General features: G+C 36.4%; 1 protein-coding gene across 2 annotated transcripts; it reads left to right on the top strand.

The window, feature by feature from the left end:
• Positions 1–1,181: 1,181 nt before the first annotated feature.
• On the top strand, positions 1,182–24,971 carry wtip (WT1 interacting protein). Of its 2 annotated transcripts, XM_026230498.1 has the most exons (8): positions 1,184–3,055; positions 9,402–9,503; positions 15,742–15,809; positions 19,480–19,542; positions 19,782–19,912; positions 20,020–20,071; positions 20,165–20,233; positions 21,466–24,971. In XM_026230498.1, the coding sequence occupies exons 1-8, from the start codon at positions 1,732–1,734 to the stop codon at positions 21,616–21,618; spliced, it is 1,962 nt and encodes a 653-aa protein (XP_026086283.1). In that variant the 5' UTR covers positions 1,184–1,731; the 3' UTR covers positions 21,619–24,971. The 2 variants fall into 2 exon arrangements, with proteins under 2 accessions (XP_026086285.1, XP_026086283.1); XM_026230500.1 differs by lacking the exon at positions 9,402–9,503 and having other exon boundaries at positions 1,182–3,055.
• The last annotated feature ends 246 nt before the right edge of the window (positions 24,972–25,217 follow it).

Genomic DNA, 25,217 nt, shown 5'->3' with positions numbered 1-25,217 from the left:
TAAAACAAATGGTTAACCAGTAAGACTGTGTTTGCTATATGTATTTTTTTTTTTTTTCAGTACAAAAAAATAAAAATAATATTTGAAAAAACTGCAGGGATTTCTAAATGTCTTAAGTGTGTCTTCATTTGCTGTTTTACCTGATGATCGTGTTCTCCAGCATGTTTTGAGATGATTTGAACATCAGAAGAGCATCTTAAGTTTCATGGAAAGCAGGAAAATCTTTGCAAATAGTCACACAATCAGTGTTTCCTGTTTAATTTAATTTGATTAGACATATAGAAATCATGCACATTTGCATATTTGTATTTTTTTATGTCATATCTTTACTTTATATTGCATTTATGCATTTGGGTATTCAAAGGAACATTGCATGCATTTTATGAATTCATGCATTCCCTGAGAATGGATCCCATGTTTGCATTATCCTGAAACACCAACATCCTGAAACTTTCTGTTTATTTCTAGGTGCATGTCAAAAACTATCCCAGATTTTCAGTGAAGTGTGTGTGTGTATATATGATTTTGTGTTTTAAAAAGTAATGTAAAAGATTTGAGTTTCATTGTACAGACAAAATCTAAACACAAGTTCAGCAGTCCCTTAGGTTTGGTGTTTGCTCATTGCATGAACTACCAACACGTTCCACTAACAACAATCACATAATTAGACAATACTAAATATTGTTTTAGTCATTCAAACCAGACAAAACTTAATTCTATCAAACATTTCACTTGGAAATTGTGCTTGAGCTATATTAACAATAAATGACTCTTCCTTTGATATTTCGCTATCTTATGTTTTAAATGTGACTCGATAGTCAAAATACACTGTATGGTGATGGAAATGTAAGTAAGTGACAATAGCCTTTGTCACTGAGGCACAATGAGATGTTTGGGATCTGCCCTTCCCCCAGATTCAACAGATCTTCAGTGGCCTGCTGTCTTTAAAGCATGAGCTTGGGAAACACAAGACAGGTAGATCTCACAATCAGACTTAGGTGAGAGTATTTATTTAATACTCCCAATAAAACAGTTGCATAGAAAGTTGCTTGTTGTTGGTTAAAGTTTTTCAGTTGAGTTTTTAATTATTTTCTGTGGGCTTGTCTATGTGGTTAAATCTTTAATCTGTCCCGCAGGATGAAAGTGGACACACATAGACTCTCCAAAGGACTTTTTTTTCGGGATTCTGCTCCCCCTTGCTGAGCTGCTCTCTCTCTATCATTGTTTCGCTCCGGCATTAACCACATTCCAGAGCGCCGCAGCGCAGCCCGTCTCCCTCCGCGCATTCCTCTCACACAAACGAGTCCCGGATGAATCGTTTGATACGCGCATACTCGTCCGTTTCCGCGCTCGGCATCTTCTGTTGATTATTGCGGGATCACCGAGGGGAATTATATGCGAGTTGGATTCGCTGGAAACGAGTTTGCGAGATCAATCACGTAAAATCAAAGAGAGAAAATTCCTCCGCGCAGCGCGCCATTGACTGTAAAGACCTTTCAACTTTACAAAAACTGAAATTGACAAACGTTCTCTTGTGTTGAAACTTTGTCACGACTAGTGCATCGTCACAAATCGACAGGGGGGAGCATGCATCGCGACGGAATAACGGGGAAGGACTGAGTAAGCGCGAACAGGCAACGATGGTTCGCCTGAGGCGGCGTTTTTCCGTGTAAAATGCAGTTTGTGTTGTAGTTGACCAGCGTTCAGCGTCCCTCAACTCGCACGCGCGCCATGGATGAATATGAAGATCCGGGACGCAGAGCGAGCAAACTTATGGAAAACCTCTCTATTTATGACGTTTATCAGGACGGGATGTACGGGGAGACGAACCCCGACATGGAGAAATCTAAACGAATGAACGGCAGCTCCTCCACGCCCGGGAACAAAGTCTACGGCGCGGCACCCGTGCGCTCCGTCAACGGGAACCGAGCCTCAGTGCCTCTGGATTTCTGTTCTCCGCCAAGGGACGCGGTTTATCCTGATCCTGATGCGTACTGCACCAAATCTGAAGTTGCCTTGCCGTGTTACAGCGGCGCGTCCGAGCGTCTCCGGAGATACACGCACGCGGAGGTGCAGGCGCACCGGTACAGCGCTGGATGCGCCTACGACGCGCTCATTCTGGGGAAACAAGTGCCCGGTCCGGGTGCGAGGAGCAACAGTTTATGCGTGGCCAACCCTGATGGCAGGTTCCCGGCCACGAGCCCCCGGTCCAGTTTGGCTTCGTCCCACTCGTCGCAAGACCAGAGCAAACACACCAGCCCGAGGTCGAGCATCAGCAGCCCGCGGTCCAGCCTGGTGTCACCCGGACAGGAGAAGTACTGCGAGGGGAACAGCGTGATCAGCCCCCGCTCGAGTTACGCCAGCACGGCCAGCGACACCAGCAAACACTCCAGCCCCCGAACCAGCCTCAACAGCTACGACTGCGGGAGCAAACCGAGCAGCAACCGAACCAGCGGCATCAGCATGGGCTACGACCAGCGGCACATCAGCCCCAGATCGAGCACCACGAGTCCGCGCTCCAGCTACTCCGACTCACGCTTCACGCCCGCTGGGAGCCACGAGCCGGAGAGCGGCGCGGTGCATGGCGTCCCCGTGACCAGCCCCCGGTCCAGCATCTGCTGTCAGGAAGCACGACCCGCCGTGGCGGCAAACTGCGTGGTCAGTCCCCGCTCGAGCATCTCCAGCCACAGCTCCAGGAGCTCTCGGAGCTCCCGCGGATCCATGAGCGCGTATCCCGAGCTCCAGCTCCCCATGCTGGGACCCGGTTTGCCGGAGGACGCGCTGCTGCAGGACTTCCCGGAGCCAAACGGCCTCCACAACAACCGCGTCCACCTCCAAACCTTTCCCGTGCTGGAGGAGCCGCAGCAGCAGAACTCAGACATCAATATCGCGTTTAACTACGGGAAGATGTGCACCGGGGCGCAGCGCTTGAAGCTGCCGTACCAGGTCACTCCATCCCGGGACAGCGGCCCCAGTCAGGCGGAGCGGCGCCTGGAGGCCCTCACCCTGGAGCTGGAGAAAGAGCTCGAAATACACATGAAAAAGGAATATTTTGGTGAGTAGAACCAGGGTCACTTTTTGATTCTCTTGTAATTGAGACATCAAGTCATTCCCTAATTGGAGAGAGCATTGTTTTTCATCTTGTTTTTGCTTTCACAAAAACATGATTTTGAATCAACTTTTCCAGAATTGTTTGGTGGAAAAGTCACATTCACACCTTGACACGCTCAAACACCCCAGAGCCGAGCCAGCACAGAGCAGCCTTTGTGTCAGCCTCATTAAAGTATCATTAGGGTGTGGGAAAACAGGTGTAAATCATGTTTCGTAAATGAATCAGTGTGCTTTCTAGACAAGAGGGTTTATACTTGAGCACTCTATATGTCTGCTTTAAGCACATTATGATTATTTATCTTTGAGCTGGTTAAATCCATCATTCATCTAGACTTTTTTCCACTCAAAGGCATTATGCAAAAGACGCCAAATTCCCAAAACCTGGATCATCTCGCAAGGCATGCTGCAACATAACAGACTAAAGACACGGTCTCATTTCATTCATAAGTGCCGTTTTAATTCTCAAAAGGAGACTTAATGGCACCGAGTTGTTTTCTTTAATGATGAACATTATCTTGGGTATTTCTTCTAATTAAAACAGACACAAATGAGTTAACAGTTGACGTCCAGAAAGCTATAAGAGCTATAAAATAAAGCAGCTCAGATCATTCAGTCTCTGAAGAATTTGATGAGAGCGAAGTTTGAGACAAAGCTCAGGAAACAAATGTGAGTCTTTTTCTCAGTAGCAGTCACCTTCAGCAAACAAGACAATTGTTTCGGTGAAACCGTTTTATAATCACAGTTTATGTTTGTTTGGTTGGTTAGTCAGTGTGTTGTTTTGCACCCAACTCAGGGGATTTAAGTATGTAGGTTGGTGCACGTTGCCAAATGAATACAAACTTTGGCTGCAGTAACTGACTCTTTCTGCATTGTAACCAGCTGATTGCTGATTGGTTTTAATCACACCGGGCAGCTGCGGTAGACCAATCACAACAAAGGCTGCTGGCGTACCAATTGGCACTGCCCAAAAAGGACATTGTAGTCGGTGAGCAGAAAAAAAGGGTTCTTAGTGGGCTTGTTTTTGGCTCGGACCTGGACGGAAAAAGGCAAGTCTACAGAGAGTACATACTTTGTCTCCCAGTTTGAACGCCACTTCCTGCCAGTGTCCTTCCAAGGCCTGAACGTCAACAGAAATGTTCTTTAGAGGCATGTGAGCATGTGGTTTTTTTCTTAGGGAAGTCCTGAGTTGTGATTTGGTGGGACTAGTATTGGTTTAGTGGAAGAGAAATGCAGATGAAGTGCCTTCGAATCTCGTTAAACCTTAAAGGTATAGTAGCCCACCCAAAAAATAAAAGTTCTGTCATCGTATTTATTCACCGTCACGTTGTTCCAAACCTGTGCGTTATTCTTTTAGCTGTTGAACTCAAAAGAAGATATTTTGAGGAATGTTGGTTATTAAACAGTTGACGGTAGCCATTGACTTCTATTGTATGGAGAAAAAAATGCATGTAAGTCAATGGCTACCGTCAACGGTTTAATAACCAACATTCCTAAAAATATCTTCTTTTGTGTTCAGCACACTAAAGAAACACATACAGGTTTGGAAAAACTTGAGCGTGAGTAAATGATGACAGAATGTTAATTTCTTGGTGAACTATCTCTTTAAAACTCACGTATTGATTAAAATGAACAGAATTTTGAGCTATGAGCAATAGTAATAATAAAGCTTGCTTTGTGAACACAATTAATAAGTATGACTTTAACAACATGTTCGTCTTTTAAGTCTCACAAGCTTTAGGTCGGTTGTTGTGACTGTGTTACATTGTTGCATCGTTTGTGTCTCCGTAGCAACTAGGCTTTGTTTCTGCTTCTGCCTGGAAACACATTTGCACAGGTTTAGTTGCAGGAAGTCTAGAGATGGAGGTATGAGTGTGTTTTTGCCTCCGAGGAGCAGGTGATGTTTTTTTTTTTTTACTGCATGCCGAACCCTCTTTAGTCTGCATTAGTCTGCGATCCAGAGAGCGAACCTTCTCTGTTACCGTGACAACAGCTCCCCTAAAATCAATCTCGCCGGGTATTCGTGATGTGTCTTTCTGCACTCTTAAAGGGTTAGTTCAAGTTAAAATGAAAAATCCGTCAGCGTTTCCTCACCGTCATGTCGTTCCAAACCTGAATCAGAATCTTCTTGCTCCTGTCAACATCCTAAAAGGGCAGAACTGCACTACAAAAGCAGTCTGTATTCACACAAAAAGAGTCCGAATTGTGTGATCTTGCCCTGTGCTGCAACTCTTGCATCTCATTTGCAATCATGTGACATGCAATAACCAATGTAAGTTGGTATAATTGACATTAAACCTACAAAACGCCTCCATGCACCATATTTGTGCATGCTCTGTGAGATTTGAGAGCTGCAGCAGAGGAAAGGTAGCGCTTTGAACTGAAACTGAAAAGTGCTACATAAATGAAGTTCATTAATAATAAAAATTGAATTTTGAATTTGAATGGTCTTGACTTTTTGAGTCGACCTCTGAAACTGAATATCTAAATTTTGAATGAGAAATATTTTGCATTTTTCTTAGATTATTTCCGAGTGTTTAAGAAAAGTGTGCTTTCCTTCATATTTCATGCATCTGCTATAGCACTGAATCGGCCGACCTCTGACCTTTGTGTATCCACACAGGCATTCAGGATTCAGGCTCTGGTTTAAAATAAACACAGAATGAGACTTTGCTCGCCAACTTTTCTTTTTTTTGCTAAATCGTTTTGATTTGGAAGTGCAGTACATTTATAATCTGGATTCTTAATGCTGAGTTGCATGACAGTACTTTTGGATTTTGCATAAATCTGTGCATGTTGTTGTTACACATGAAGAACTGGCCCAAACAATGGCTATCAACTTTCTTCAGAATGTTTGACAGATTTAAGATTTAATTTGATAACTACAACACGGTTCAAGTAACATTCTCGTCATTGCAAGCTTGCAAGGTTAAAGAAAGAGTTCTATTGCAAGCACAGCACACATGAAGTGGTTGACATGGTGTGAATGTAAAACAAAAACACTTGTTAAATATCTTAGCAGATGCATGAATTATGAAGGCAAAGATGTATGAAACATAAAGGAAATCACACTTTTCTTAAACACCCAGTTCAGAAACAATCTAAGAAAAATGCTAAATATTTCTCAGCCAAAATTTAAACATTCAGTTTTAGAGGTCGACTCAAAAAGTCAAGACCATTCAATTTCAAAATTCAATTATTATTATTAATGAACTTCATTTATGTAGCACCTTTCAGTTTCAGTTCAAAGTGCTTTACATAATCAGAAATGACTTCAAATGTTACATCCAATAAAATAAACAAACAAATAAATTAGGATTTAGAGACAACACATCTAATACAAAATACTAAAATGTTTGCAAAACAAGCATGCAAAGTAATAACCACAACATGTCTTCATATAAAATACTAAAAAATATATTATTAAGAGCATAAATACAGCTTTCAGCCTATCAGCGTCATGCAAACATAAAATATATAAAAATACAGTAGTAGTTCTTTACAGGTTTCACTACACTGCTTTTCCAAAGTTTTTTCAATGTTAATGTGCCTGATAGATGCATTTGACCATTGCACTCGCGTCTTGCATCTCAGAAGAGAGAATTGTTGCAAAATGTTACAGCATCTCTGATCCTATATGGTTAGAGATTGTGAACAAAACCCTAAGCATTCATCTCTGTGTAACTCATACTGTACTTGTTGAGGAGAGGTGTGCTGTTACTTTAAGAAGCGAGTAGACTTTGTCATATTTCACCCGAAAAATTAAAGAAAACCATAAGAAATAGAAAATTAAGCCTGGTTTAAGGGCTTTCCCCATCCCATCCAGATGTTGTAAAACAGAAATCAAACTGATCCTGTCTGGACACAAATTGTACTGTTCAATTTAAATATTAATATGCATTTTTGTATATAGTGTCTATTAACAGGGAATGCATGACTAAAATGTTTAGATTGAATGCAGTGGAAGTCGGTTTGGATAAAAGCGTCTGCTAAATGCATGGTAAATGTAAAAACAATTTTTGTTTTCTTTATAAAATGTTTAATCTTTTGGTTTTAGGGTAAAATATGACTTGGGCATTTAGCCCAAACTAAAACCTTATAAAAAAAAAAAAATTGTTAATTGAAAGCACCATTTCTTATTTTCATTTAGTTCAATTTGATGTACACACACAAAAAAGAATATATAATATAATACTTATATATAACAAATAAAAATAATAAAATTTCTAAAGTTATAACAGAAAATATGAAAAATAAAGACGTATTCAGAATATTAATAATAACTAAAAAAACACTGATTTGTTTGAACTGCTGTGTAATAAAAATTAATGCATGTGATCTGTCTGATCGTGTTAATTAATCACCACTGAATTAGCTGCTTCTAACACTAACATTAAAAAAAACTTGTTTTTCATCTGTCAAGGCGAGCAAGTAAGTGTTGCTTTAAAGGTTGCTTCATGTTTTAAATTGAGCAATTTCACAACAAAAAGCAATGCTCTGTATAATGCAGTCCTTTATATGACAGGTCAGTGAGTATTTTTACATCATATGTAGCTTTGCTGGAGGATTTGTCAGGCTTTTATCCAACTATTGAAAATCCAAACACTGCTGTTCAACTCTACTGGTTCCATGCTGCCATTAAAAAACGATGTGTGGTAAAGATGGACAGTGGTAACTGAATGAAAAACCAATGACTTGGAAGACTAGTACTGTTAATATTGACTTGCTTCTAGGGCTGGGTTATTAATCACATTTTAGGTTTAAGTACTGTTTTGACTCGCAAAATGATCATCAAGAAAGTAGTTGTTGTGCCACAGAGATGCTCTTGTTTTGTTTCGTGTTATAAAACCAGAACACCTGTTCTTTTAAAGCTAAGCACAATAACAGCAAAATTTATCTTACTTATTTGTTATATTATTTTCATGTATTATAATATTATTTGTTATATTATTTTAGCTTATTTTTTAATTATATATATATAATTTATACTTATTTTATATTGTTTATATTTTATATTTTTTGTTGTATATTTTGAGTGATATATAATTTTTTATTCATTTATTATTTTATATTGATATTTATAATTTCATATTGTTTGTTTTATATTTAAATTATTTGTTTATTATTTATATTTTATATTATATATATTTATATTATAAGGTTTATATTTTATATTTATTTTGTATGTTTTTGTATTATTTTTATATGTATATTCTTTTATTAAAATTATTTGTAGTTTATTTTTGTTTATTATTTTTAGATAATACTTTTCGTATCTTTTTTATGTTTTTTATTATAAAAAAATATTTATATTGTTTATTATTGTTTATATTTACATTTGTATTATTTTAACTTTTTTATTGTTTCATATTTATATTATATTGAATTATATTATTATTATTAATATTATTATTATTATTTTTTTGTAACGTTTATTTTCATTGTAATTTTGAAGTTCAGGACTGTTCACTGTTAAAAAGACAAGTTTTAAAACTTCAGTAAATGCAATCCAAAGTCAACTAGTAATTAGTGTTAAATAATCATGATCTCAGTATTCACCAATATATTCTTGATTATGATTTCTGCAACATTTGAGCAGCCTTACATTTGACCTCTCCAGTTCCTGCGGTGTCTAGAGGATGATTTAGTTCGTAGTTTTGGAGGTTTATACACCACACCTCTCAGCCGTAAGCGATGTAGATAAAGCGAGCCCCTGCCGGGACTTTTCCAGACACGATTAGATCAGAATCACCGGATCGTGGTACACGAAATTCCCTCTTGATGATGCTATAATTATCTTGATGAGTTAACCATTAAGTCACAGAGAGCTTATCTGATGAGTGTTGCTGTTCTACAAATGGATTTCATGTTAGTTGAGCTTTTAAGCGAGGTTTTCTTAAATCGTTAAAGGCTGAACGACATCCGTTTTGAGATTAGAATTTTCCTGAAACACTGAATTCTGCATCAGAAGAGTGATGTGTTTGTGATGTGTTATGTTATGTGTGGTGGTGTAAGCTTTATGTAATATTTATTTATTGATTTTGTGTGATTTATGTTTAATCCTGTCCATTTATGCATGCACAAATATGTTCAGAATGCAAATCATACATAGAGCAATGTTCATTTCTTAACTTTTAACGCCAAGGTAAGTACAATGCCATATGGTGGAGCTATTAAAAAACAAACAAACAAACCTGAATTAGTTTGAATACATGTTTTTAATACATTCACATGTATTCAAGATAATATGTTAGCACTCTTTGCTTGATGTCTGTGTGTCTGTCCTGTTCCAGGTATCTGTGTAAAGTGTGGTAAAGGTGTGTATGGAGCGAGTCAAGCGTGTCAGGCGATGGGGAACCTGTATCATACGAACTGCTTCACCTGCTGCTCCTGCGGTGAGGATCCACACACACTAATTAAATGCATAATGCATAATTATTTACATCTGTCATTCTATTTAGAAACATGCTGAAAGAACAAATGGACCTCTGCTGATGCACTGTTGTGTTTTGCATGTCTGAAGCATGTTATTTTGTGTATTTGCTATCAAAAGAAGTCCATTTGGTCTTTTGGTTCAGCACAAAAAAATAATTAATTATTATTTAATAGTAAAATAAAAAATTGTGCACTCAATCTGAATTGTGCATCTAAAATTAGAGTATTGTAAAATTAAAGAGAATTATGCATCTAAAATGGGAGACTTGTGCACTTAATGCAAATCATGTGTTTAAATTAGGGTAATTTGTGCATTTAATGAGAATTTTGCATCTAAAATGGGCGATTCTAATCTAATCTTTAGATGCACAGGTATTATAATTATGCATCTAAAATGGATGTGCTGTTTATTTAATGGAAGATTCTTGACTCTTCTTGAAATATAATGTCCGATTTTAGATGCACAAGAATTAAAATGATGCATTTAGAATGGAAAAACCATGCATTTAATGGGAATTGTGCATCTGGAATGACAGAATTCAGCTTTTTGTTTTATAAATATGCATCTAAAATGAGAGAATTGTGCATTTAATGAGAATATGCTCCGTCACCTGACGCGTCCTCGGTTCTTCTGTTTCCTCTGTAAGCGAGAGAAAGAGAGAGAGAGAGAAATCACAACACGACTGCTGTTCAGCTTTCTCTCTTTCGTTCTCTCTTCCCCTCTGCACAGATACTGTTTCCTCACGCTTTACAATCAGTGCAGATAATTTACACGTAATGCTAGCCGTTCGCCGAACACGTATTGTTTGGCGAAAGAAAGCGGGCCGGTAAACCGGATGCGGTCTGGGAGGAACTGGAAGCCTCTTTTAAGGGCATAATGGGTTCTTGAAGTTCACAGGAGCTGCAGTGTGTTTGTGGATGTTTGGATCATCTGTGATGAAGAATCTGCTGTGGTTGATTTTAAGTACTTCAGCACAATCATGAGCCGCTGTAATGTTTTAAGAGAGGAGGAGGTGGAACAGAAACCACCTGTTTCTTCAGAGCTTCCAGAAAAGACCGGTTCAGCGAGAGAAGCTTTCTTAAATGTAGTTTTGTGAAATGAGTCGAGGTGGGTGGGGAATGTATGAGCAAAATCTTAATTTTGATGATATGTATATATATATCATATCGTTATTTTTGGATGATTTTCAACCCAAAGATGTTTTGCACATTACATAACCATATACTAATGGCTATTTTTGACTTGATTTAATGACTTAATTTCAATTTCAAAATGCAATTTTAAAATATACAGTTTACATATATATATAATATATAATATATAATTTTACATATATATATATATATATATATATATATATATATATATATATATATATATATATATATATATATATATATATATATATATTATTTATTTATTATTTATATTATTTATTTAGCATGATGAACCATAAGATCAGATACTTCTTAACTAAAAAGTAGTAAGTCAATAAAACTTGTTTTTGCCATGAAATAAAAAAGAAGAAAAAAAAAAGAAAAGTAATAACTAATCTCATAACTGAGACATTGTTTCACGCAGTTCTATTGCTCATTCTGTACTTCTATCTGTCTATCTGTCTGTTAATTCTATCATTATTTCTATCTCTCGTTCTATCATTAGTTCTGTCTTTCATTTTACCACTCTATCATTTATTCTATCTTTTTCTATTGTTTGCTCCATCTGTCTATCATTCCATCTTCCATCATAAATTATATCTAGCATTCCCTCTGTCTGCCATTCTGTCTATCTATCGTTTATTCTATCGTTCATTCTGTTGTTGTATCTTTCTATCACTCGCTCATTCTATCTGTTGTTATCTGTCTTTCTATTGTTTGTCCTATCCTTTGTTATATTACTCTGTTTTTATCTGTCGCTCTCTCTATCGTTTGTCCTATCTTTTTATCTGAATATCTGTCTGTCTGTGAGAGACTGAGTTCTGGAAGCTCTTCTGGCTGTGTTTGTGTCTGTCTCTGTGTAATTGAGCTCGAGAGGGATGCACTCATGTATTCTCTCTCTCTCTCTCTCTCCGTCTGTCTCTCTCTCTCTGCATGTGTGTGTCTCGTCTCACTGTCCCAGCACCGTATCAGTCATGACATGGACAAACACACTCCTGTTCTTATAAACACACACTCACAGCATCACAAACACTGTGTGACAATTATAAAGGTGAGTGTGTGTGTGCCCTGAGCATCCCGCGGGCCTCGGCCGAGACACACACACACACACACACACACACACACACACACACACAGAGAGAGAGAGAGAATCAATATGATGTTTCACTCACTCCTTTCTTCTCTTTCCCTCAGGTGAGATGTTTCTATTTGCACGAGACTTCAGTCTTCATGAAGACAATGCTTCATATTGTTTTTAGCTTTCGTTTAGAGAGAACTGTTGGAAATAATTCTTTATATTCATTTGAACTGATTCGTCTCTTTCGTTTTCACTATGTTGATTGTCCACTTTGCAGTCAGTACGGTTGGGTGTGTGTGAGTGTGTGTGTGAGCAGCAGGCCTGCACATGCTCTGAACCACAGAATAAAATCCCCCTCTTTACGCTAACACACACACACACACACACACACACTGAATACAGTCTAGATGTGAATTCCCGAGCATGTACATACTGTACACCATTTGAGTGACTCATCACCTCCAGCATCCCATCATGCATTGGGGTGAACCCACCTGCAGATGATAAAGAAATGCTTGTTCTCTCACTGTGGAGTGTGTGTGTGTGTGTTTTCTCACAGCGTCAGCAAAAAACACATAGTCTTTGTTCTCACCGCACAAGAACATTTGTCATTTTTTTTTATCTGTCTGTCATTCTGTCGCCGTTCATTTCTTTTTTTCTACTTTTCCGTCATATCTAAATATCTTGTCTTGTTTTAAATCATATTCTATTATTGTGACGAGCATGTGATATTTTCTCTGTTTAAATGCTCTCGTGCTGCACTCAGTGTTTCTCTCGGCTGTTGTTTTATATTATATAATTCTATTTGTACTCTATTTTTATGTTCATGTTTTAGTTGGAGAAAGTTTAGTACTTCAGCTTAAACTTCTTTTGTTTCAGTTCGAAGCCACGTCGCCATTTCTCATTTTTTCTCAAGAACTCTTAAGTGGTTCATCAGCATGTTTTCATTCCAGTAAACCAGCACTCAGAATAAGTGTGACCTCCTAGAGGACTGAAGCTTCATGGGAAACATGCGTTCAAGAGTAAAAACCAAATCAGAGAAGCATTTAACACAGCAGACCGTGGAAAACAAACTGCCCACACACTCTTCTGAGAATAGCGGAGCAGAAGAGATGCATGTGAGTGAGAAAATACCAAACAAAATAATTAATAAATTGCGTTTAATGGACCCTTTTTACATTTCCGGGCTTCTCAGAAGCACACAGTTGGGTAAACTTCTATGCATGTGAACCGAAACAACTACAAATGTAATTTTGTGTAAAAAAATGTAAAATCTGTGATTGGTTTCTATGTCTTTCCCAAAGAAGAAAAATTACATTGGTCGAAATAGAGAAAGATTTGCCTTCACTTCCTCAGCCATTTAACCAGTTCAATGCAAGAAAATAAAACAGAAAATATAGTGTTTTATATTAGAGATGAAACCATATAAACGTTTCCTCTATCGCGATTAATAATTATCACTGGATTGTTAAGATGTGCTGGAGATGTTCTGACACATAAATCGTTTCAGTTTTATATTCAAAATCATCAAACAACAAATAAAATAGTCTTTTGTTTGCGTAAACACTAAAACATTGGCATTGAAACTGATCTATGGATTGAACAGTTTATGTAATGACATGTACGAAATGCCTAAAACGGTAAACCTCACATTTCAGCCTTTAAATAAAGAAAAGGGTGAAGTCAAAATGACATGTACGTCGCATTTGTAAAAATTTAATGCATTTTTTTTTTTCATTCACGATTGAGGTTATTGAACATTTCAGTTCAGTGATAAATTGAACAGCACTTCCTATGCATGCAAAGCTCGTCATCTTTAAAGTTTGCTGCATATGAGCAGTTTTTCAGTGTAAATGTAGTTGATGGTGGTTGCTGTCTTTGACAAAGGCTGGAGGAATCTCGCCCCCCTCTTCTCTCTCTCTGTGTGTTTTCGGGGGGTGGAGGAGGGGGGCATTGGGACCAGCCGGTGACCTCAGGCCCAAAGAATGTCCCCGTTTACTCAGACTCTCTCTCTCTCTGTGTTTTTGTGTTGGGAATCTGGCCCTCCCCAGACATTTGTCAGCTCTAGAAATCTCATCTAGTGATCTTGGCGTCTTTTGTTGTGTTTACTCACGTCTACAAACATCCTCCTCTTACATTGCCATCGCAAATCTTTATCGGTCGCACCTTTTAATTGCATTTACTGAGGACATTTCGACTGGTTCTTGATGGTGCATAACTGCAGGTGTGTTGCTTGGCTCTTTTAGATGTAATTAAGTCTGAAGTCTCTGGGCTATATTTGTAGCAATAGCCAAAAATGCATTGTATGGGTCAAAATTAATACATTTTCCTTTATGCCAAAAATCATTAGGATATTAAGTAAAGATCATGTTCCATGAAGTTGTGATTAGTCATATGCATTGGACAACTTTTTTTTTTTTTTTTTGCACTCTCTGATTCCAGATTTTCAAATAGCTGTATCTCAGCCAAATATTGTCTTGTCCTAATAAACCATACATCAATGGAAAGCATATGTATACAGTAACAGTTAGCATTTTGTTTTCAGGCTGGTTCAAACCTGTACAGTACATCCTGGTTCTAAGAAACGTGGGTATTTCATTTTTGATTTTCCCCAAACTTTTAGTGCAAATTCTTCTGTTTACATTTTCTGGACTCAGTTTTTTTTTCCTTTTAATATTTCTGTTATGTTTTATCATTTGCATTAAATGTAATTCTTCATAAAGCATGTTGAATTAATTGACATAATGAAGCATACAATTTAACAAAACTTTAGGGCCCTGGAATGAAATGCATTATATTTTATTCTCAAATTCATTATTATTATTATTATTTTTACCAAATTCTGTTTTTCCGTTTTATTTTTTTCTGCATTACATTTTAATGGTTTAATTAAATTAAAAAAATCTATCAAAATGTATTATTAAATTGAAATCATAAAAAAGCGTAATCATTTTTTTCTTGCAAAAATAGGGACCTATGAAATGTTTTTCCCCCCTGCGTTATCTATTTTATTGTTTCTGTTTTGAAGGCAATAAAACATGAATTTATATTTTAATCAAATAAAAACTAATAAAAATTTTGTAGTAAATAAATTGCTGCACAACATAGGTTAACTGTTTTTTGAATAATGTTTTATTGAAATTATGTTGGACAATACTTATATATTTCTGTCATAATTTCTTCAAGTTAACCCAAACTTTTATTTTGCCATTTTTCTGACATGAAATGGTAAAATGCTCATAAAAGTGACTCTCAGAGCAGTTCTGGAAACTGAGCTAAAAACACAGAGTGTAGAAAACAAAACCGTGCATCTGTGCCATTTATTCACACAGACCTGCAGAACATGCACGATGCATATTTAAATCTTTTTGTGGTTTAATATTCATTGACACTAGTCCATATTGCGATTTTATAAAGATGTGATTTGATTTACTAAAGTTTGGCCAATGACATTCCATGCTTTGCATTTATGCATTTAGAAGACGCTTTTATCGCTTTTGTTAACGCAATGCTCTACCACTTGAGCTACAGGAACACTTGAAGTGTTTCTGTGTCCATGCTGTATAGTAAATTCATTTTAATGAATGGATTCTATGATTCTGTCTCCTTCTAACCCATTGTTTTTAGGCTGGTATAAACCAGTGCCTCCTGATTGTAGGAAACGCTGTAAAGAGCACCAGTCAGATCTGAGTTTTGAAGTGTTTCTGTGTGTGTTACACATGCGTTGGTCAGGTGTCTGAAGTCGTGGGAATGAACACAGCTGTTCACTTACCACGCATCCGAGATGAAACACATCTCATCCTTTCAGTCACTTGATGTTGTCAATTAAAAATAATTGCTTGTCTGATGTTTGCAAACACACAGCATGAAGACACATGGAGTTTCTTCTGCAAAATTTTGTGTAGTATATAAAATGAAGCGTACGATGTGGTTTCATAATTTGATCTTTTTTCCCTCTTCAGGACGGAGGCTACGAGGAAAGGCTTTCTATAATGTTAATGGAAAAGTTTACTGTGAGGAAGACTTCCTGGTGAGTGTGAGAGTTAAATTTAAACTTATGATGCATTTACATGATGCCAGATTTTTCTCTTTTCTGCTCAACAAGGCTGCATTTATTTGATCAAAAATGCAATAAAAATTTGAAATATTATTACAATTTGAACCAGCTGTTTTCTATGTGAATATATTGTAAAGTGTAATTTATTTCTGTGATGCACAGCTGTATTTTCAGCATCATTCCTCCAGTCTTCAGTGTCACATGATCTTCAGAAATCAGAATAATATTTCCCCAAGAAACATTTCTGATTATTATTAATGTTGGAAACAGTGTGCTACATGTTATTTTTCAGGACATTTATTTAAAACTTTTTGTAACATTATAAATGTCTTTACTCTCACTTAATGCACTCTTGTTGAATAAAAGTATTATTTTCTATAAATCAATCATACTGATCCCAAACAAAAATCATAATTGTTGATTATTCCCTTGAAATTTTGAATTAAATGATGAATTCATTAAATTAATTGAATTGAATTCATTAAAATGATCACAGTTTACATTGAACGATGTTTATTCCATTGTTTGAAGCAATCATATTTTTAATATGAAGATAAACAAGCTTTAACTTTTATTGCTTTTATATAGTAGGCCCAAATATCAACTATACAAGGTTTCTTCTTTAAAAGTAAAAATATGCATGGTATTATAAAAACTGAAACAATGGAAAAACCTTTAAGAAGGCCTGTAGAAAGAACGAAAAAACACAAGCGCTCAGAATAACATAAGTGCACTTTGAATGATTAATCGGCGCTTTGAACGATTATACAATTGTGGCGTTTATAATTGTAATCACAATTGGAAATTTGATTAATTGTGCAGCCCTAAAGTTCCCATGCATTGCTTGATATGTCACTGTGAAATGTTGTTTATTGATGTGCTTTGTTCTTTAATATCTTGCAAGCACATGTAGAGATAATGTAATGTAGTGATTGAACATGTTTTTCTGTCATTGTCAACAAAACCTAATTTTTTTTTACCACATTTTTTGGCAAAAGTGTTGTTATAGAAACTATGCATTTTTGAGCCTGAGCATATGAGCGGCTTAGGATCTCATAATTACAGTAATTCCAACCCAGTGTGAAGCATGAGTCCATTAAAACCTTTCTATTGATCTGCTGTTATAGACTCGTTCTGTAGATCCTGTCCTCACGTGACGTTTGGAGTCGTGCTGTAAGTTAGAGTTTCACCAGCTGCAGGATCTCAACAAAGTAGCTGTCGTGCTTCATTTGATTTAACGCTTCCTAAGAGGGAAGTGGAGACTGGGGTTATATCGATTAGTGCTCAGTAGTGGATAGATGGATGTCTAGTTCTCTTGGGAGAACAGATGCTGTAGCTCCGCCCACCTCCCTAATTCACTCCAGTGTGATCCTTTTCAGCTTAAAGCTAAACACACACACACACACACACACACTTCCGGTGTGAAATCTGCTTCTGTCAAATATTATTGTCATTTTAATATTATTGTAACTGGACTTTCATAGTAGAGACAAAGGAAATATTGGCCAACTCAAGGACAATTAACTGTATTTATTTTATTTTATTTCTAAATATATAACTGGTCATTATTCGGCATTTCAGAGTTGTATTTTTTTATTGTATTTTTATTTATTGTTATATTATTATAATTTGTTAATATATACATTTTATATATAGTATTATTTAAATATTTGTATTCACTAATATAATTTTTTAGATATTTAAATTTTTCCTGAATTATTTACACACACTATACATATGTGTGTGGCTGTGTGTGTGTGTGTGTGTGTATGTATATTTATTTGTTATGTATTTGCGTTAGAAAATGTATTATATTATTTTATTTACTATTTATTTACTATTTGATTATAATGTTTAACTTTTTCTTATTTCTTAATTTATAAAAAAATATTTACTATTATTATTATTTTATAAAATGTTACTTTATATATATATATATATATATATATATATATATATATATAGTTTTAAATATTTTTATATTTATTATAATATTAATTACAATGTTATTTAAACATTATTTGTATTGTTTGTTTTAGTTTTTGTAATTTTTAGATAATATATAACATTTAAAATAAATGTATTTTAGCTATTAGCCAACTAGCATATATATCTGCCCTGGTATCATCGACTGAAAAAAAAAATAAACACATATTGGTCGGCTACTTAATGACCCCAAGCTGCACTTCAGTCGACGTGTCTGGCTGAGGAACAGGCCGATGGGGGTCCGGCAGATGGGTGGGGGTTTCCTGGTATTGATCAGTCCCGCCCAACCCCACCTGCTGACCCTCGCTCCACAAACATGCACCAGCACTAAAAAGAGTGCTCGGGCGGGCCGTGATGTCATCAGTACGGAAAGTTCCACGCTGTTAAAATGTAGCCTTTGGTGTCTCCAATAGAATCCAAGGATCTTGTGTGGCCTTGGCCTCTCGTTTCCATTGAGTGCATGTTTGAGATCATCTTTACTCTAATAGCTGTGCTCCAAACCCTTGTCCCCCTGGTAACCAGGTCAAAACCCTTCTCCTGCACAGATGGCTCGCCTCAGGGTCGTTTCTGTTCTTAAGATGCCACTATTAAAGTCTCTGAAGTCTTCCTCGAAACAGGAACGTCTCCTCATACAGAGCCGTTCTCATAGCATGCGGCGCTTTAATCTGATCCTCTCAGGAGTCATGCTGATAATCATGTCTGTGTTTAATCAGATGCTCGTCTAAAGACCCCTGTGAGACCCTACTGAAGCTCTCAGAGAGAGAGAGCGCGCCGGCGCCACCTTGAGACTCAGTATTCAACAGGTTAATGCTGCTTCATTACTGGTGCAAGGGTTTGGAATTGCATAATTTTTGCATTTGCAAAGTGGACCGGAAACATTAAGCAGTATGATATCATGTTATATTATACTGTATAATTATTTTATATCATATAATATTATTTAGTTAGTTTATTTATTACAGAAGAGTATTAGGGCAAAGCAATAATAAAAAAATAAATCCGTCTTGAGATTAAAGTCATTATAATGCGATATTAAAATGTTAGGAAATTTGCTGCATTTATTAATTCTCAAAATTAATCAAATGTTAAGAATAAAGTCATTAAATTACGAGAATACAGTCGTGTTTAAGTATGTAGCGTTTGATTTTGGGCTGTTGACGTGAAACGTGAAGCAGTGTGACATGCTGTCATTTATACATTTTATTATAATTAATATTTATAAAATATTATTCATTTATTTATTTCGCCTAGAGCACTCTGAATGTGCAGAAAAGTGTATCTGTGATTCCTCAGTGAATTGCATTTGGAAGAAGTCAGTACTTTTATTAATCGAAGACGCATTAAATTGACCAAAATCTGAAATGTTCCTTGAGCAGATTTCTGAAGATCATGTGACACTGAAGACTGGAGGAATGATGCTGAAAATACAGCTGTGCATCACAGAAATAAATTACATTTTACAATATATTTACCTAGAAAACAGATATTTTAAATTGTAAAAATATTATTTTTTTTATACTGTATTCTTTGACCAAATAAATGCAGACATGTTGAGCATTATAAATTAAAAAATATATATAATAATATTGAACGGTAGTCAAAAGTTTGCAGAGAAACCTGAGCTTATGATCCGATCTGTGCTGTTTTTCTTCCGCAGTTTTCCGGGTTCCAGCAGACGGCAGAGAAATGCTTTGTGTGCGGTCACCTCATCATGGAGATGGTAAGAGACATTTGGTGCTTTCTCTCTCGTTTTACAGAAGAGGAAGAATCTCTCGTGAATTTAGAGGGAAGACTCTTGTGATTCAGTTTTACCATTCGAAATAAACATGCAACCATCAAAGCTGCACCATCTCTGCAGTCTGTGTCTATTATTAGTGAAATTATGTTATTGTGTCTCATTAGCTTGGTGTTAGTTCACGGCATCTCACCTGTGTGTGTGTGTGTGTGTGTGTGTTGTAGATCCTGCAGGCTCTGGGTAAGTCGTATCATCCGGGCTGTTTCCGCTGTGTGGTTTGTAAAGAGGGTCTGGACGGTGTTCCTTTCACCGTGGATGTGGAGAACAACATCTACTGTGTGAAAGACTACCACACGTGAGTAGTTTGCACCGTTTTGTTTCATATTTTGCATGCATGACCTGTTACGCTCTGGTTTGGATGTGCACCAGCATAACAAAGGTGTTTCTGTTTTATCTCTCTAGGGTTTTTGCTCCTAAATGTGCCTCGTGTAACCAGCCCATCCTCCCAGCGCAGGTACGAGCTCCTAATGTTTTAGACTGAGTTGTATTGGTGTAATGCTGGAGGAACGTCCTGACGGAGGTTGACTAGCTGTGTCTGTGTTTGTAGGGTTCAGAAGAGACCATACGGGTGGTGTCCATGGACAAAGATTATCATGTGGCATGCTATCACTGTGAGGTAATTCAGTGGTTATTGCTCTGAACTAATGACTGAAGGTTGCAGGTTCAATCTCTGTCCCGTTGTGAAACCACTTAACCAGTTTTAAGTTCACGTAACAATGTCCTAGATGCTGGATCACTGTGATCCCCTCGAATCTGATACATGGCACCTAACTAGAGGTCATGTTTGCACTGCAGGATAATGCACTGGAGTTATGTAAGATGTGTGTGTGTGTGTTAGGCCATGACTCAGGCATAAATATGCATTAATATTGTGAATCATTGACTGATGACATTCCAGAGTGGGTCATTCGGCTAAACTTTGAGACTTTGAGTTAAACACACATACTAAAACATGTTTCTCAAAGAGAAAACCTTGCATTAAAGAGGGAATCTCTAGTGCTCTCAGTTCTCAAAAGGATTATTATTTAAAAAGTTTCATATTTAATGTTTTAATGCTAGATTTTTTTATATATCTTTTTGATATTTTATGTATTTTTCTGAATAGTGAAAAAAGGCAAAAATATTACAATTAAAATAAAAATATTATTTATTTCATACATAATAATAATAATAATAATATATATTTCAGAGATGTAGATTTTGATACATTTTTATGTATTTTATATAAAATTAATAATTGTATTATTTAAATTTTTTAAAAAATTTATTTTATTTATTAATTACAATTTATCAGTTTTTGTCTTTTTTTACATGCAAATATGCCAGTTTGAACAAAAAAATTATGCATATATAATTTGTAATTTTTTTTTATAATTTATATTGCATATTTATAATCAGTTGATTAGTTATATATAATTTCTTTATTTAATTATTTTTTACAAGAAAATATGCCTTCCAATTCGCTATTTGAACAAAAATGTATATATTTAACATTTTATTATTTTTATAAAAATGTATATTTATACATTTTTATAAGCAGTTGATTAGTTTTCAATAATTTCTTTATTGATTTTTTTTTTAATTACAAGAAAAGATTCCTTCCAATTCAAAATTTGAATAAAAAAAAATTATCATGTGATGATTTGAAGTACTTGTCAAAACACTGATCCAACATCAGCTTTCCTATATGTTATTTGTGCTCATTTGTTTACTAACCGAAAACCTCTGGCTATGGCTTTTCCCAATTGGCTTGCAGAAGGAAAGTCTTTGTGCATTCAGTTATTTACAGTGTGTTTGCAGACACAAGGGTGATGATTCAATGTATTCTGACTTTAACATGTTTTGCAGGATTGCGGTCTGCAGTTGAATGATGAAGAGGGGCATCGCTGTTACCCGCTGGATGGGCACCTGCTGTGCCACCGATGCCACCTGCACCGCTTAAAAACCCCTCTGCCGCCCCACCCTCCCCCGAGTTACCCGCTCCACGTCACTGAACTGTGAACACACTGAATCACACTGAGCAGAGGAATTAAAGACAAACAGTAAACAGGGGTTCGGTCGTGTCTGTCAACATGTTTGGGGTTTATTTGACCAACCGGGGATGCTTTTATTACTCTGACCCCTCATCACGGTCTCCAGGAGTTTGGGCTCTGTTTGGGGTCTTCAGCACTGCCGCAGGGGAGCGGAGGGCGACCTGTGCCTGCTTTTACTCCAGCACTGAACACACAGACTGAGATACGACTTGATGTGCCTTCATCAGAAATCCTGCGTCGAACAGGCCGCTGCCTTCCAGACGCACCATTTCTGTCTTGTGCCCAGCTGCCGGGGGTCTTTAAAGGGACAGGTCACCTAAAATTATAATGAGCATTTACTCACCTTCATGTCATTCTAAACACGTATGAGCTCTTCATCCGTGGAAGAAATGTAGTCAAAAGGCATTACAGAAGAAAAGAAACACTGTTTTTGCATGCACAGCTCAGTTGTGAGATTCTGGGCTTTTTTCTTTTTTGTCTTAAAAAAAAATTATTTTTTTTTAGACTAGCCTCTTAAATATACATTTAAGTATTTATTTTATTTCACTTTAGCTATTTGCAACTGTAACATTCAATGCCAATACATTTTCTCCACTTTAGAAGTATTTCCTATATATATAGTTATTAATATATAGTTAATTTTTTCTGATAGTATTTTCTAATTTATTGAAAAATATACAATCCAAAGACCCCTCTGTAGAAGAATTTTTAACCAATGTTCATATTTCTGTTCTTAAAATGTATGAAAATGAATGAATATCTAATACTTAATAAAACAATTGTCTTGTTTTCATTCATGTAAAAATATCTAAAAATTTTTTAATCAAGATACATTTCCTTGAGAAGCAAATTTACTTGTCTTGTTTTTTTATTTTTTACCATATTTTGTTAGTTTTTGCTTAAAACAAGCAACAACTAAAAATCCAGTGGGGTCAGAAAAAAATCTTAATTCAAAAGGGAAAACAAGAATATTTTTGACAGATATTTTTTCTCGTAAAAAAAAAAAAAACTCACTTAATTTTAAAACATTATTCAGAAAACAAGACTTAAATGTATCTTGATTTAAGGATGTTTAGATATTTGTACTTACGTATAAACGTATAAAAATAGTAAGAAATATTTTTTTTGCAGTGCATCTTTAAACATAAAATTTCATAAAACAAAATGATGCCCTTAAAATATACTATGATTAATCAACTGAGGAATGTAATTTCCCTTATCAGCCTGAAGTGTCTTGCCTTAAATTGTCCATAATTTGTTCATGTTTGGAACAACGTGAGGTTGAGTTAATAATAGTGTACTGTCCCTTTAAGAATCACTTAAAAGGTGGCGATGGTCCGAACACTGATGCATCACTGGAACACCGGTGGCTTTCCTGGACTAACAAATGTTTATTCAGCAGAGGTCTGACATGAATCTCTCTGGCTGGGGTCGGAGAAGAACGGGGCTGGATCTGTGAATGAACGTCATGCTCTTTAGACACTGGTTTGTCTCTGGATGAGGTGCCTTCCTGCCTTATATATTCCTGAATGTGGAGGAGACGCGCTGTGATGTGTCTCAGGAGACTCTTAAGGGACTCTACAGGTGTGCAGGGGTCAAAGGTCAAGCCTGGATGTGCTGGACTCAGCCAGGCCGGAGACCTGTGTTTGTGTGCGACACGTCGTCTATATGAAGCGGAACGCAACAGAACATTTTGCACATGTCAAAGTCGTGTAAACTATGAAGTAACACACGCGGAAGTCTGGGAATGTTGTATTTGAGCGTCTTCTTTGTCTGGATTCACATGAACATGTTTTGCTGGAAGCTTATTGCATTACTTCACACCTGTTAAGGACATGAGTGGAAAAGAGAGTCTGCGTGTAGGTGTGTGTGTGTGTGTTCATGTACATTAGTGGCTGGGCCACTGTGTGTGTGTGCCTGTGTCAAATACAGCAACCCCAGTGAGTATTTAGACACTTGAAGAAATAGTTCACCCAAAAATGAACATTTGCTGAAAATGTGCTCACCCCGCAGGTCATCCAAGATTAGGATGAGTTTGTTTCTACATGAAATGTAGCATTGCATCACTTGCTCTGCAGTGAATGGGTGCCGTCAGAATGAGAGCTGATAAAAACATCACAATAATCCACAGTACTCCAGTCCAGCAGTTAATTTCTTGTGCATCCAAAAGCTGCATGTGTTTGTAAGAAACAAACCAAATATATGAGTCCATAATACATAACAATGCTTCTTTCAGTGAAAAAGTGCATCTCCTGTTGTCTCTCGCATCAAAATCCAGCCACATATTCATTCAGAGCTGATTAAACGGTGCTGGATCTGCGCAGATTTCTCTCCTGATTCAGAGGAGTCTGCCTTTTCACTGGAGGAAGCTATGCTTCGATGGATTTGTTTCAGTTTTGTCTTCTCCAGATGTTAAATGATGGACTGGAGAGCTGTGGATTACTGTGATGTTTTTATCAGCTGTTTGGACTCTCATTCTGACGGCACCCATCCACTGCAGAGACACTGATGCAATGGAATATGACTGAACTGTTGCTTTAAGCGTCTTAAATGCTTCCTCTGTTCCACAGACGTCTGCTGTAATACTACTGACAGAAACAGAAGACCTGAGAAGCTCAGACAGAGAGAGTTGTTTTCTAAATCCGGTGTCTTCTTCTTGTAAAACTCATGAAGACGTGTGTTTGCTGACTGATTACTGTACCGGAAGCACATAACGTCGCCCTGGCCTTGTTTTTGGAGAGGGAGTTTTCCTAGGATTAATGTACAGCATCGGTGACATGCCGTCGACTGCCAGAGAAAATCTTTTTTTTACTCGTTTCTCACAGCTGAGGTATTTTCTGTGGTAATCGACAGTGTGAGTATTAAATATTCTCTTCTCTAGACAGATTATTTCTCTTTAAACAGTTCAGTAACCTCAGACTATTCCGCTTTAAGATCATTCCCACAAGTGTTAAGTAATATTTTTGTCCACGTTGTCTTAATCCACTTTTTAAATGTACTACTATTGCATAGCACAATGCTAGAGTCCCTGTAAATAAAGAGTGTAGAATGTATCAGAGATTCAATGAACGCTAGCCTTTCATTCAGTTAGTTCTTAAAAAATGCACATCTTACGTTCTCTTGCATCACTCTTTTATTTTTTTTTTATCCGACAATGTTTTGGTTTCCTAGATGTTTCATAAATAAAGAAAAAGCGAAGTAGATTTATTTATCTAAACATGAAAAGTTTAAATTTATTTAATGTATGAAGAGTCGGGACGTATCATTTAACCGTAGATTTATGTAATCTGCTTTTTCAATAAAGTGGTTTTTGTAGTTAAACTGTGTGATGGGGATTTTATTTTATACAGAACCTGTTTTGTTTTATAAAAAAATTACATCTCAGTAACAAAAACAATACTGATTCTCACTTTCAGTTGATTTACACACACACTCACACACACACAAAATATTAATCAAATAATGTAATTATAATAAATTAATAAATAACAAAAAAGAAAAAGAATTTTGCACATTTCTCTAAACACAACAAAATTAGTATTTATAATTAATTTAATCTTAATAAAA

This window comes from Carassius auratus, chromosome 43 (assembly GCF_003368295.1).
Source record: "Carassius auratus strain Wakin chromosome 43, ASM336829v1, whole genome shotgun sequence".
NCBI classification, from domain to species: domain Eukaryota; kingdom Metazoa; phylum Chordata; class Actinopteri; order Cypriniformes; family Cyprinidae; genus Carassius; species Carassius auratus.
This window is presented reverse-complemented; position numbering and strand designations above follow the sequence as displayed.